This window comes from Bombina bombina, chromosome 6 (assembly GCF_027579735.1).
Source record: "Bombina bombina isolate aBomBom1 chromosome 6, aBomBom1.pri, whole genome shotgun sequence".
In the NCBI taxonomy this organism is placed as follows: domain Eukaryota; kingdom Metazoa; phylum Chordata; class Amphibia; order Anura; family Bombinatoridae; genus Bombina; species Bombina bombina.
The window spans coordinates 987,617,360-987,632,944 of record NC_069504.1 but is presented as its reverse complement, the minus strand read 5'-3'; the positions used below and the strand labels follow the sequence as shown (position 1 = coordinate 987,632,944).

General features: G+C 40.3%; 1 protein-coding gene across 3 annotated transcripts in view; it reads left to right on the top strand.

Annotated features, from left to right (window-relative positions):
• NDST1 (N-deacetylase and N-sulfotransferase 1) overlaps positions 1-15,585 on the top strand; it is a 217,734-nt gene that overhangs the window by 110,745 nt on the left and 91,404 nt on the right. For all 3 annotated transcript variants that reach the window (XM_053718660.1, XM_053718662.1, XM_053718661.1), the window contains exons 3-6: positions 2,455-2,937; positions 3,031-3,118; positions 3,887-4,041; positions 4,204-4,389. In XM_053718660.1, coding sequence (XP_053574635.1) covers positions 2,455-2,937; positions 3,031-3,118; positions 3,887-4,041; positions 4,204-4,389 — 912 coding nt within the window. The remainder of the gene's footprint in view (positions 1-2,454; positions 2,938-3,030; positions 3,119-3,886; positions 4,042-4,203; positions 4,390-15,585) is intronic.

Below are 15,585 nucleotides of genomic sequence, written 5' to 3'. Positions count from 1 at the left end.
TTCTTATCCATAGGATCTTTGAAAGCACAACTATCTTCGATAGGAATAGTAGTGCGTTTGTTTAGAGTAGAAACCGCCCCCTCTACCTTGGGGACTGTCTGCCATAAGTCCTTTCTGGGGTCGACTATAGGAAATAATTTCTTAAATATAGGGGGGGGGGAACAAAAGGTATGCCGGGCCTTTCCCACTCTTTATTTACTATGTCCGCCACCCGCTTGGGTATAGGAAAAGCGTCGGGGGGCACCGGAACCTCTAGGAACTTGTCCATCTTACATAATTTCTCTGGAATGACCAAATTGTCACAATCATCCAGAGTAGATAACACCTCCTTAAGCAGTGCGCGGAGATGTTCTAATTTAAATTTAAATGTCACAACATCAGGTTCAGCTTGATGAGAAATTTTTCCTGAATCTGAAATTTCTCCATCAGACAAAACCTCCCTCATGGCCCCTTGAGATTGGTGTGAGGGTATGTCAGAACAGTTATCATCAGCGTCCTCTTGCTCTTCAGTGTTTAAAACAGAGCAATCGCGCTTTCTCTGATAAGTAGGCATTTTGGATAAAAGATTTGCTATGGAGTTATCCATTACAGCCGTTAATTGTTGCATGGTAATAAGTATTGGCACACTAGATGTACTAGGGGCCTCCTGTGTGGGCATAACTGGTGTAGACACAGTAGGGGATGATGTAGTATCATGTTTACTCCCCTCATTTGAGGAATCATCTTGGGCAATATCATTATCTGTTGCATTACTGTCCTTACTTTGTTTGGACACTATGGCACAATTATCACATAAATTTAAATGGGGAGACACATTGGCTTTCATACATATAGAACATAGCTTATCTGATGGTACAGACATGTTAAACAGGCTTAAACTTGTCAACAAAGCACAAAAAACGTTTTAAAATAAAACCGTTACTGTCACTTTAAATTTCAAACTGAAAACACTTTATTACTGAATATGTGAAAAAGTATGAAGGAATTGTTCAAAATTCACCAAAATTTCACCACAGTGTCTTAAAGCATTAAAAGTATTGCACACCAAATTTCAGAGCTTTAACCCTTAAATTAACTGAACCGGAGCCGTTTTTACATTTAACCCCTATACAGTCCCAGAATGAGGCTCTGTCTATAACTAGAAAGGCCCCCATCTGAAAAAGGTGTCCAACACAGTGCCTGCCGTTTTTCTAAACGTTCCCCAAGATTATAATACCAATAATTAGTTAGAATCTGCATAATATGCCTAGTAAAGCAATTGTTTTAGCCAAGAAAAATGTCTACCAGTTTTTAAGCCCTTTTTGAAGCCCTTTATTCTTTTATGTTTAACTAAGAAAATGGCTTACCGGTCCCCATGAGGGGAAATGAGAGCCTTCCAGCATTACATGGTCTTGTTAGAAATATGGCTAGTCATACCTTAATCAGAAAAGACTGCTAACTGTTTCCCCCAACTGAAGTTACTTCATCTCAACAGTCCTGTGTGGAAACAGCAATCGATTTTAGTTACTGTCTGCTAAAAATCATCTTCCTCTTACAAACAGAAATCTTCATCCTTTTCTGTTTCAGAGTAAATAGTACATACCAGCACTATTTTAAAATAACAAACACTTGATAGAAGAATAAAACTACAAAAAACTCTTAACCATCTCCGTGGAGATGTTGCCTGTGCAACGGCAAAGAGAATGACTGGGGTGGGCGGAGCCTAGGAGGGATCATGTGACCAGCTTTGCTGGGACTCTTTGCCATTTCCTGTTGGGGAAGAGAATATCCCACAAGTAAGGATGACGCTGTGGACCGGACACACCAATGTTGGAGAAATTACATGCTCTATCTGAATCATGCAAGTTTAATTTTGACTTTCCTATCCCTAAAGGGACATGAAACCTAACTTTTTGATTCAGATAGAGCAAAAAAATTGGGTTTCAATAAAAATAATGAATATAAGTAAATGAGAAAATTGTTTAAAATTGCATGCTCTATCTGAATAATGAAAGAGAAAAATTGGGTTTCATATCCCTTTAAGTGTAGCACTACTCCACTGCCTCCTCCCATTTGCAATACAGAGTGCGCTCACTCTAGTACCTCATCGGTGCAGTTGCCGCTTGCCGTTTAGGAAGCACTTTCTAGAACTGTTTAATTCATATTCTCAATTTTAGGATCCTTTTTATAAACTTTAATCTTGCAATCATTATACATTTACTTTTGTATCCATAATGGCATAAATCAGGGCTGCTTGACAAACCCAGGAGCCTGGTAGCCACTGGCTCCTAGAATTTTACCCCTGGCTCCTAACTTTTTGGTTAGTCTCCATATGTCTATATACAAATCCAACTGTCTGGCTCCTAAAAATATGCCTGGCTCCTAAATATTCTTACTGGCTCCTAATCTTTAAACACATTTGTTAAGCACTGGCATAAAGCATACTTTAAGCACTTTTCTCTCTCTATATAACAGGCTAATGAGAACAGTCTACTGAGTGCTCAGCTTAAAGGTTTCCCACTCTACCTTCACTCAAATTTGGGACTTAAAGACTGCAGTATCAATCCGAAATCCCCACTCTTGTACATTACTCGACCCAACCAGGTAGAAAAAGGGGATCTGCCTGGTGAGGACTGGACCGTCTTCCAGTCCAATCATTCCACTTATGAACCTGTTCTCCTAGCCAAGACAAAGTCAGCAGAGACTATACCTCACTTGAGCGTAGACGCAGCTCTTCACACTACTGTTGTTCAGGACCTGGGACTACATGATGGAATACAAAGAGTTCTCTTTGGAAATAATTTAAACTTTTGGCTGCACAAGCTAGTCTTTGTGGATGCAGTCTCATTCTTAACTGGCAAAAGATTATCTTTGCCTCTAAACCGGTATGTGCTAGTGGATATTGATGATATCTTTGTTGGAAAGGAAGGAACTCGGATGAAAGTGGAAGATGTGAAGGTGAGTGTAATTAGATGTTTATGGTGGCTATGTTGTATGTACCATATAAAATTATATATAAAAATAAATATTTTTTAATTTTAATTTTTTTAGGCACTTTATGACACACAAAATGAATTACGATCTCATATCCCCAACTTCACTTTCAACCTCGGCTTCTCTGGAAAGTTTTTCCATACAGGTAAATCTAACAGTTTTATTTGGTTTCTTTTAGGGATGGGCGAATGTGCTGAAAGTGTAAATCGTTTGGTAGAACGAATAGTCCTGTTGACATTCGTTTTGGACATTCGAATGTTGATCAGAAAATCCATTAAAATGTTGTAATCGAATGTTACTTTCATTTTAAAAATTTTATAATGAAATCGAATATTCATATTCAAAATGTCTAATGTAACATTTGATTTAACAAATACTATTCAGAAGTTCAATAGTTCGTGTGGTAGTGATAAAGTATATTATATTATGTATATTATACTTTGTATCTTATAAGCATACATAATATTCTTACAGGTAGGGAATTTAGTAAATTGATACATAATAGATACAAATATATCAATTCAAATGTTTCTATTTTGAATATTGTATCATTCAAATATTACATTTAAAGAGAGCGTTAGAAATACTATTACATTAAACGAATGTTAGAATGTTGTTTCAATTTTCGAATGTTTCAAAACATTCCCCCATCCCTAGTTCCTTTTAAAACACTGTAGTTTTTCTGTTTAAAAAATAAATCTGATTATTGTATCACAATCTTCAGGTCATTCTAAAAAGTCTGCAGATATTAGTATTTTAAAAATTATTGTTAGACCATAAAGAGATTTGATTGGTATAAACAGAGCAGCTGTTTAGAAATTAGAAATAGTTTTGAAATGAAATTGCAGATTGTGTATTTCTAGTTTAATGCAGGGAACAAACTCATCTTTTAATATCATTATCATTGAGTCAGGCACAGATGCAGAGGATGAAGGAGATGACATTTTGTTGTCCTATGTGAAGCAATTCTGGTGGTTCCCACATATGTGGAGTCATATGCAGCCTCATTTATTTCATAATCAATCGGTCCTCGCTGAGCAGATGGCTTTGAACAGGAAGTTTGCTGTTGTGAGTATGAACCTATTAATTCAGACATTTTTGAGGGGGAATTAATATTTAATATTTTGCTAGAATAACTTTCATAAGGGCAAATCAATTTTAGACTGCATGAATCACAATTAAATTAGACATGTCTCTAGAGTTATCTACATGCTGACCCTTTTGTTTTAGGATCATGGCATACCTACCGATATGGGCTACGCTGTGGCCCCTCATCACTCAGGAGTTTACCCCATTCATGTCCAACTATATGAAGCCTGGAAGCAAATTTGGGGGATTAAAGTTACAAGCACGGAAGAGTATCCTCACCTAAAACCTGCTAGATATCGTAGGGGCTTCATCCACAGTGGGATTATGGTGAGTCAAAGTATTTTAAACTTCAAGCCTGGAAAATACAATGTGCACTTTGTAGAGATTATATTTATTAGGTTTTGTTTTATAAAGCTGCAGATTCATCTTTGGAACCCTTGCGTTGCAGATTTGCTTTTGCAAGTTAAGAAGGGGAGTTTGTAAGACCATTGCTTCTTAAATGGACAGTCAAGTCCAAAAAAACTTTCATGTTTCAAATAGGGCATGTAATTTTAAACAACTTTCCACTTTACTTTTTATCACCAATTTTTGCTTTGTTCTTTTGGTATTCTTAGTTGAAAGCTAAACCTAGGAAGGCTCATATGATAATTTCTAAACCCTTGAAGGCCGGAGAGCTAGTTCATGTAAACCATATAGATAACATTGTGATCACGCGGATTGTGGCAGACACTGCACTAAATGGGTAAAATAAGTCAATAGATAATAAATAAAAAGTCATGTGATCAGGGGGCTGTCAGAAGATGCTTAGATACAAGGTAATCAGAGGTAAAACGTATATTATTATAACAATGTTGGTTATGCAAAACTGGGGAATGGATAATAAAGGGATTATCTATCTTTTAAAACAACAAAAATTCTGGTGTTGACTGTCCCTTTAACCTTTCTACCTCCTTAAGGTGGAAGACTTAAAATATTAAATGAGAGCAGGGATTAATAATCATCCTTGATGGATTGGGGTGGGCCACCTCCTCAGAGGTTGTGGACTTAAAGGGACAGTCATCACCAGAATTTTTGTTGTTTAAAAAGTAAGATAATTCTTTTATTACCCATTCCCCAGTTTTGCATAACCAACACTTATAGAAATAAACTTTTTACCTCCGTGATTACCTTGTATCTATGCTTCTGCAAACTGCCCCCTTATTTCAGTTCTTTTGACAGACTTGCATTTTAGCCAATCAGTTCTCACTCCAGGGTAACTTTACATGCATGAGCTCATTTTTATCTATATGAAACACATGAACTAATGCCCTCTAGTGGTGGTCAAAATGCATTTAGATTAGAGGCAGTCTTTAAGGTCTAAGAAATTAGCATATGAACCTCCTAGGTTTAGCTTTCAACTAAGAATACCAAGAGAACAAAGCAAAATTGGTGATAAAAGTAAATTGGAAAGTTGTTTAAAATTACATGCCCTATTTAAATCATGAAAGTTTTTTTTTGGACTTGACTGTCCCTTTAAACTATTAAGTGCGAGTAGGGATTGTCAATCATCGAGGTTGGATTAAAGGGGTGAGACCACAGAAGCAATTGCTTGTGCAATATTAAATTGCAACAATAGATGTTGCCTCACTAAATTTTGAATGACAGATTTCTTTCATGGGAGCCTTGTCCACTCATCATATACTAAATGGGCCTGTTTAACTTAGATTGTAGATACTGATAATCAGGAATTACTTGAAATTTGTAGTTTTACTATTATAAAATTGTTCTGCCATTCATGCACTATAAGCCGTCATGTTAAAAGGCAGGGCTCGACAAACCGTAACTTTTTGGGTTATTAACTATAGATCTATATACAGATAACACTGTCTGGCTCCTAAAAGTTTGTCTGGCTACTAAATATTCTTACTGGCTCCTACATTTTAAACAGATTTGCTCCTGTTAAAGGGACTTTAAATACTTTTGAGATAGCAATACAAAATGTATGTATATGCACTTTTAAAAAAAATGCAATGCAGCATATTTTCATTATTTATTTTGCCCAATTTTTCCTCTAATTTAGTAAAAACTCCTTTAGTAAAACAAATATGTTAAATCAAAGTAAACATGTAAAGAAACAGACTGCGTAAAAAAACAAAACGGCAATCAACTTATTTGTTTTTTTCCAAACTTAACACTTAGAAACTTTCAATGTTGCCACCCCCCTCAGGGAGATAACAGAGCTAGCATTTTGGTAACTTAAATTGCACTCTGCCTCTTCTGAGCATAGGCAAAACCCGGTTTATCTAGCATTCACTTAAAGGGACAGTTTACCCAAAAAGTGTTTACATTTTAAACAAATCATCATGAAATATTAAATATAGTAGTGCAGAACAATCTGTGTGATTATTTTTCTAAATCTAGAAAATTTCTCCTGGCCAGCAGGAGGAGGCAACGAGCACCCCAGCAATGCTGTTAAGTATCACTTCCCTTACCCATAACACCCAGTCATTCTCTTTGCCTTGATCACGGAAGGATGGCAAAGAAGGTGTCTGAAGATATCTAATCCTTTAATGGGTACTTTTCCCTGCAAGTAAGTATTTGGGGCTATGCTGTGTCCATGTCAATCTCTTTAGTAAGAGTAATGGTGGCTTTTAGCAGTTAGAAGATGGTGAGGTGGTCCTTGCTTTATTTCTAACACTTATGCTACCCCTTTGATAGAAAACCAGAGTTGGTTACTCTGTTTTTTTTTTCTACAGGTCCCTGACAGATGTTGGTGTATCAGTCACACATAAGAAGCTGTTCCTGCCCTGCAGCCGGATCCACGGGTAAGTGCTATTGCCTTCTAGGTCTTGGGGGCAGCACTCTAGAAGTTAATCCTCTGTGGATCTTTTATATGGGACTCACTTTATTTCCTGTGTATAGGAATTTAAGTTTTGGGAAGCATTTTTAAACAGGGACATCAGAAGAGGATTTTTATTTAAAAAAAAAAAAAAAAAAAAAAGTATAAGAGGAATCATATGGGGTTAATGTTTAGCCCTAGATTTTGAGTAGGGCTGGATGTTTCAGGTGCGTTTTTTTCCTTGATTGTGTGTTTGTTTCTCCTGTTAAGTGTAGTCAGTCCACGGGTCATCATTACTTATGGGATATTAACTCCTCCCCAACAGGAAGTGCAAGAGGATCACCCAAGCAGAGCTGCTATATAGCTCCTCCCCTCTACGTCACACCCAGTCATTCTCTTGCACCCAACTAATAGATAGGATGTGTGAGAGGACTGTGGTGATTAAACTTAGTTTTTTTTTATATCTTCAATCAAAAGTTTGTTATTTTAAACGACACCGGAGTGTGTTGTTTCCTTCTCAGGCAGAATTTGAAGAAGAATCTACCTGAGTTTTTTGTATATGATCTTAGCGGACGTAACTAAGATCCGTTTGCTGTTCTCGGCCATTCTGAGGAGTAAGGTAACTTCAGATCAGGGGACAGCGGGCAGGTTCACCTGCAAAGAGGTATGTTGCAGTATATTATTTTCTAAAGGAATGGAATTGACTTTGAAAATACTGCTAATACCGATATAATGTAAGTACAGCCTTAAATGCAGTAGTAGCAACTGGTATCAGGCTGACATGTATATATGTTAACACTTAAGTATTTCTGGGGAATGGCACTTCACTGGGAAAATACTGTATGCATATATCTTTTAGCCTAACTTGCAGTGGGAGCGACTAGCAGCAGGCTTTTTAAAGACATTCATATATTAGATTTTAAACATTTACTGGCATGTTAAATCGTTTAATTATCTGAGGTACTTGGTGAAAATTGTTTTGGGCTTTATTTTCCACATGGCTGTCGTTGTTTTAAATTAAAACAGTTTACTGAGCTCCCCTCACTGTTGTAGTGTGAGTGGGAGGGGCCTATTTTGGCGCTTTTACTACGCATCAGAAATTCAGTCACAGTCTGTCTTTTTCTCCCTGCATGATCCAGGACGTCTCCACAGAGCTCAGGGGTCTTCAAAACTAGTTTTGAGGGAGGTAATCACTCACAGCAGACCTGTGAGACTGTGCTTGACTGTGATAAAAACGTTTATATTGTCAATTGTTATACGTTTTTTTTCTGATATTAAGGGTTAATCATCCATTGCTAATGTGTGCAATCCTTTGCTAAATTTGGTTTATATAACTAATCCGGTTCATTGTTATTCAACTGTGACAGTTTTTGTGTGCTTCTTAAAGGCACAGTAACGTTTTTACATATTGCTTGTAAATTTAGTTGAAAAGTATTTCCAAGCTTGCTAGTCTAATTGCTAGTTTGTTTAAACATGTCTGACACAGAGGAAACTCTTTGTGCAATATGTTCAAAAGCCGAGGTGGAGCCCAATAGAAATTTATGTACTAATTGCATTGATGCTACTTTAAATAAAAGTCAATCTGTACATGTTAAGCAACATTCACCAGACAACGAGGGGGAAGTTATGCCGACTAACTTGCCTCACGTGTCAGTACCTGCATCTCCCGCTCAGGAGGTGCGTGATATTGTAACGCCAAGTACATCAGGGCGGCCATTACAAATCACTTTACAAGACATGGCTAATGTTATGACTGAAGTTTTGTCTAAATTGCCAGAACTTAGAGGTAAACGAGATCACTCTGGGATGAGAACAGAGTATACTGATAATGCTAGGGCCATGTCTGATACTGCGTCACAATATGCAGAGCATGAGGACGGAGAGCTTCATTCTGCGGGTGACGGATCTGATCCAAATAAATTGGATTCAGACATTTCAAATTTTAAGTTTAAGCTGGAAAACCTCCGTGTGTTGCTAGGGGAGGTGTTAGCGGCTCTGAATGATTGTAACACAGTTGCAATCCCAGAGAAAATGTGTAGGTTGGATAAATATTTTGCGGTACCGACGAGTACTGACGTTTTTCCTATACCTAAAAGACTTACTGAAATTATTACTAAGGAGTGGGACAGACCCGGTGTGCCTTTCTCACCCCCTCCTATATTCAGAAAAATGTTTCCAATAGACGCCACCACACGGGACTTATGGCAAACGGTCCCTAAGGTGGAGGGAGCAGTTTCTACTTTAGCTAAGCGTACCACTATCCCGGTGGAGGATAGCTGTGCTTTTTCAGATCCAATGGATAAAAAGTTAGAGGGTTACCTTAAGAAAATGTTTGTTCAACAAGGTTTTATATTACAACCCCTTGCATGCATTGCGCCTGTCACGGCTGCGGCTGCATTTTGGTTTGAGTCTCTGGAAGACACCCTTGACTCAGCGACATTAGATGAGATTTCACTTAAGCTTAAAACCCTTAAGCTAGCTAATTCATTTATTTCTGATGCCGTAGTACATTTAACTAAACTTACGGCTAAGAATTCCGGATTCGCCATTCAGGCACGCAGAGCGCTGTGGCTAAAATCCTGGTCAGCTGATGTAACTTCTAAATCGAAACTACTTAACATACCTTTCAAGGGGCAGACTTTATTCGGGCCCGGTTTGAAAGAAATTATCGCTGATATTACGGGAGGTAAAGGCCATGCCCTGCCGCAAGACAGAGCCAAACCCAGGGCTAGACAGTCTAATTTTCGTGCCTTTCGTAATTTCAAGGCAGGAGCAGCTTCAACTTCCTCTGCTCCAAAACAGGAAGGAGCTGTTGCTCGCTACAGACAAGGCTGGAAACCTAACCAGGCCTGGAACAAGGGCAAGCAGGCCAGAAAGCCTGCTGCTGCCCCTAAGACAGCATGAAGTGAGGGCCCCCGATCCGGTAACGGATCTAGTGGGGGGCAGACTCTCTCTCTTCGCCCAGGCTTGGGCAAGAGATGTCCAGGATCCCTGGGCGTTGGAGATCATATCTCAGGGATATCTTCTGGACTTCAAAGCTTCTCCTCCACAAGGGAGATTTCACCTGTCAAGGTTGTCAACAAACCAGATAAAGAAAGAGGCGTTTCTACGCTGTGTACAAGACCTTTTACTAATGGGAGTGATCCATCCAGTTCCGCGGTCGGAACACGGACAAGGGTTTTTACTCAAACCTGTTTGTGGTTCCCAAAAAAGAGGGAACCTTCAGACCAATATTGGATTTAAAGATCCTAAACAAATTCCTAAGAGTTCCATCATTCAAGATGGAAACTATTCGGACAATCTTACCCATGATCCAAAGAGGTCAGTACATGACCACAGTGGATTTAAAGGATGCTTACCTTCACATACCGATTCACAGAGAACATTACCGGTATCTAAGGTTTGCCTTCCTAGACAAACATTACCAGTTTGTAGCTCTTCCCTTCGGGTTGGCTACGGCTCCAAGAATTTTTACAAAGGTTCTGGGCTCTCTTCTGGCGGTACTAAGACCGCGAGGAATTTCGGTAGCTCCTTACCTAGACGACATTCTGATACAAGCGTCAAGCTTTCAAACTGCCAAGTCTCATACAGAGTTAGTACTGGCATTTCTGAGATCACATGGGTGGAAAGTAAACGAGGAGAAGAGTTCTCTCTTACCACTCACAAGAGTTCCCTTCTTGGGGACTCTTATAGATTCTGTAGAAATGAAAATTTACCTGACAGAGGACAGGTTAACAAAGCTTCTAAATGCTTGCCATGTCCTTCATTCCATTCAACACCCGTCAGTGGCTCAATGCATGGAGGTAATCGGCTTAATGGTAGCGGCAATGGACATAGTTCCTTTTGCACGCCTGCACCTCAGACCGCTGCAATTGTGCATGCTAAGTCAGTGGAATGGGGATTACTCAGATTTGTCCCCTACGCTGAATCTGGATCAGGAGACCAGAGATTCTCTTCTATGGTGGCTTTCTCGGCCGCATCTGTCCAGGGGGATGCCCTTCAGCAGACCAGACTGGACAATTGTAACTACAGACGCCAGCCTTCTAGGTTGGGGCGCTGTCTGGAATTCCCTGAAGGCTCAGGGATCATGGACTCAAGAGGAGAGTCTCCTTCCAATAAACATTCTGGAATTGAGAGCAGTTCTCAATGCCCTACTGGCTTGGCCTCAGTTAGCAACTCTGAGGTTTATCAGGTTTCAGTCGGACAACATCACGACTGTGGCTTACATCAACCATCAGGGAGGGACAAGAAGTTTCCTAGCGATGATGGAAGTATCAAAGATAATTCGCTGGGCAGAGTCTCACTCTTGCCACCTGTCAGCGATCCACATCCCAGGAGTGGACAACTGGGAGGCGGATTTCCTAAGTCGCCAGACTTTTCATCCGGGGGAGTGGGAACTTCATCCGGAGGTCTTTGACCAAATACTTCGACGTTGGGGCAAACCAGATATGGATCTCATGGCGTCTCGCCAGAATGCCAAGCTTCCTCGTTACGGGTCCAGGTCCAGGGACCCGGGAGCGGTCCTGATAGATGCCTTGACAGCACCTTGGACCTTCAGGATGGCTTATGTGTTTCCACCATTCCCGATGCTTCCTCGTTTGATTGCAAGGATCAAACAGGAGAAAGCATCAGTGATTCTAATAGTGCCTGCGTGGCCACGCAGGACCTGGTATGCAGATCTAGTGGACATGTCATCCTGTCCACCTTGGTCTCTGCCTCTGAGACAGGACCTTCTAATTCAGGGTCCTTTCAAACATCAAAACCTAATTTCTCTGAAGCTGACTGCATGGAAATTGAACGCTTAATTTTATCAAAGCGTGGATTTTCAGAGGCAGTAATTGATACCTTAATACAGGCTAGGAAACCTGTTACCAGGAAAATTTACCATAAGATATGACGTAAATACTTACACTGGTGCGAATCCAAGGGTTACTCATGGAGTAAGGTTAGGATTCCTAGGATATTGTCTTTTCTACAAGAAGGTTTAGAAAAGGGTTTATCTGCTAGTTCGTTAAAGAGATCTCAGCTCTGTCCATCCTTTTACACAAGCGTCTGTCAGAAGTTCCAGACGTTCAGGCTTTTTGTCAGGCTTTGGCCAGGATTAAGCCTGTGTTTAAATCTGTTGCTCCGCCGTGGAGCTTAAACTTAGTTCTTAACGTTTTACAGGGTGTTCCGTTTGAACCCCTTCACTCCATTGATATCAAGCTGTTATCTTGGAAAGTTCTGTTTTTAATGGCTATTTCCTCGGCTCGTAGAGTCTCTGAATTATCAGCCTTACATTGTGATTCTCCGTATCTGATTTTTCATTCAGATAAGGTAGTTCTGCGTACTAAACCTGGGTTCTTACCTTAGTCACTAACAAGAATATCAATCAAGAGATTGTTGTTCCATCATTGTGTCCTAACCCTTCTTCAAAGAAGGAACGACTTCTGCACAATCTAGATGTAGTCCGTGCCCTGAAATTTTATTTACAGGCAACTAAAGATTTTCGACAAACTTCTTCCCTGTTTGTCGTTTATTCTGGATAGAGGAGAGGTCAAAAAGCATCTGCTACCTCTCTATCCTTTTGGCTTCGTAGCATAATACGTTTAGCCTATGAGACTGCTGGACAGCAACCTCCTGAAAGGATTACAGCTCATTCTACTAGAGCTGTGGCTTCCACTTGGGCCTTTAAGAACGAGGCCTCTGTTGAACAGATTTGCAAGGCTGCAACTTGGTCTTCTCTTCATACTTTTTCCAAATTTTACAAATTTGACACTTTTGCTTCTTCGGAGGCTGTTTTTGGGAGAAAGGTTCTTCAGGCAGTGGTTCCTTCCGTATAGAGATCCTGCCTGTCCCTCCCGTCATCCGTGTACTTAGCTTTGGTATTGGTATCCCATAAGTAATGATGACCCGTGGACTGACTACACTTAACAGGAGAAAACATAATTTATGCTTACCTGATAAATTCCTTTCTCCTGTAGTGTAGTCAGTCCACGGCCCGCCCTGTTTTTTAAGGCAGGTCTAAATTTTTTAATTATACTCCAGTCACCACTGCACCCTATAGTTTCTCCTTTCTCGTTTGGTTCCTGGTCGAATGACTGGGTGTGACGTAGAGGGGAGGAGCTATATAGCAGCTCTGCTTGGGTGATCCTCTTGCACTTCCTGTTGGGGAGGAGTTAATATCCCATAAGTAATGATGACCCGTGGACTGACTACACTACAGGAGAAAGGAATTTATCAGGTAAGCATAAATTATGTTTTTATTGACTGAAGTGGTTTGTCTTGTAAGGGGACTTGTGTGTAGGAGATTCAAGTACTTGTTTAAACGTAGCGCTTGATTCGAACGCTTTGTATCTTGTGATGCAGTTGTATTTTCTTTGTGCTCACGTGACTCTCCGTTCTTCCGCCTTCATTTTCATAGCGGCTTGAAGAGCTGAGTGCTTCTTGGAGCTGCTTCTGAGGGTGTTAAAATCCTAGCGTCTAGGGTGACAGAAGTATAGACTAGTCTCTTAACCTTTCCTCTGATCAGAATCCGGTTGCTAGTGGGAGCTCCTGGTTCCGGTGTGGTGAGTTGCCTCAGTCAGTCTGAGGATATAGAGGTAGCATTTTGCATCTGATATCAGTCTGCCGTGGGGTATATTACTACAATATTTATAGTTTATTAAATTCTGTGGGAATTTACACTTTCAATACTCTTTCTACTATGGACTCAGATCAAAATATAGCAGCTAATTTTGTAAAATCTTTACTTTGTTTGGAGACTTAGATAATGCCTCCTTTGCAATTGTGTTCCACATGCTTTATGCTAAAGATAATATTGTCCATGCCGTGCCTCAGTTTTCTCCTCAAATGTCCCATACTGTTTCACATGAAGTACCTGCGGTTCCTCTCAACCTCCTCCTGGGGGTGTTTATTTACCAGGGGATTTTGCTGTGCAGATAACATCACCTTTCAGCAGCTGGTAAGAGCAAGAGGACATCCAAAAATATTAATGTTAATAAGGATTCCGATTACTCTAGGGCTGCATTAGTCAGTATTTCTCAGTTATCTGATGAGGATAATTCCTCAGTGGCTTCTGAGGGTGAGTTATCGGATTCTGATACTGTAATGACCAATGCTACAGATTCAGAGGAAATTAATTTCAGATTTAAGTTAGAACACCTCTGAGTACTTTTAAAGGAGGTTCTTGCTACTTTGGATGAATCCGATTAGTCTGTCGCAGAGGTCTAGTAAACTTAATAGGGTATATGATGTAGCCTCATCTGTGGGAGTGTTTCGAGTTCCAGACCGTATGGCAGATATCATAACTCAGGAATGGGATAAACCAGGGATTCCTTTTTCCCTGTCCCCTGTTTTTAAAAATTTGTTTCCTGTTGCTGACGCTATTCGTGACTCGTGGGGCACAGTGCCCAAGGTAGAGGGAGCTATCTCTATTCTTGCCAAGAGAACTACTATTCCTATTAAAGATAGTTAGTTATTCTTTTAAGGATCCAATGGATAAGAAGCTTGATGCTTTTTTGAAGAAAATGTACATTCATCAGGGATTACAGTGGCAGCCTGTTACTAGTATTGCTACAGTTGCGGGGGCAGCATCTTATTGGTGCGATGACTCATCTAATCTTATCTTAGAAGACACTACTATAGAGGAGATTCAAGACAGGATCAAGGCTCTCAAGCTAGCCAATACCTTTATTTGTGATGCCAATATGCAAGTTCTTAGGCTGGGAGCTAAAATTTCTGTTCCCACTGTTTAGCTTGCAGAGCTCTGTGGTTAAAATCTTGGTCTGCAGATGTCCAAGTCCAAGCTTTTATCTTGCCTTATAAGAGTAAAACCTTATTCGGTCCAGGTCTGGCTGAAATAATTTCTGACATTACAGATGGAAAGGGCTCTTTCCTACCTCAGGATAAAAAGAATAGACTTAAGGGTTGCCAGAATTCTAATTTTTGTTCCTTTCGTAACTTTAAGGGACAGTCTTCCTCCTCCTCTTCCAAGTCAGACCACTCCAAGTCTTCTTGAAAGGTCCAGTCAGCCTTGGAATAAAGGAAAGCATGCCAAGAAGCCTTCCGCTGATCCCAAATCAGCATGAAAGGACCGTCCGCCAATCCTGTATTAGATTAAGTGAGGGGCAGACTCTCTTTTTTTCGGCAGGCTTGGATACGCGATGTCCCAGATCCTTGGGCCATAGACAGTGTCCCACGGTTACAGAATAGGATTTAAATATTGCCCTCCAGTGGCAGATTCCACCTGCCAAGGCTATATGCAAAGCAGATAAAGAGGGAGGACTTCTTAAACTGCGTAAAGGACCTATCTTCCCTGGGAGTAATTGCTCCAGTTCCTCTAGAGGAACAGGGTCTAGGATTCTATTCAAATCTATTTATAGTTCCCAAAAAGGAGGGAAATTTTCTTCCCATACTGGACCTAAAGTGTCTCAACCAATTCCTCAGGGTTCTGTCCTTCAAAATGGAGACCATCCGTTCCATTCTTCCTTTGGTACAAAAGGGTCAGTTCATGACAACCATAGATCTGAAGGATGCATATCTCCATGTTCCCATTCACAGGGATCATTTCCAGTATCTGAGGTTTGCCTTCCTAGACAAACATTTCCAGTTTGTTGCCCTTCCTTTTGGCCTTGCTACAGCTCCCAGAATCTTCACAAAGGTTCTGGGGGCTCTTCTAGCAGTGGTCAGGTCTCAGGGCATTGCTGTGGCGCCTTATCTGGATG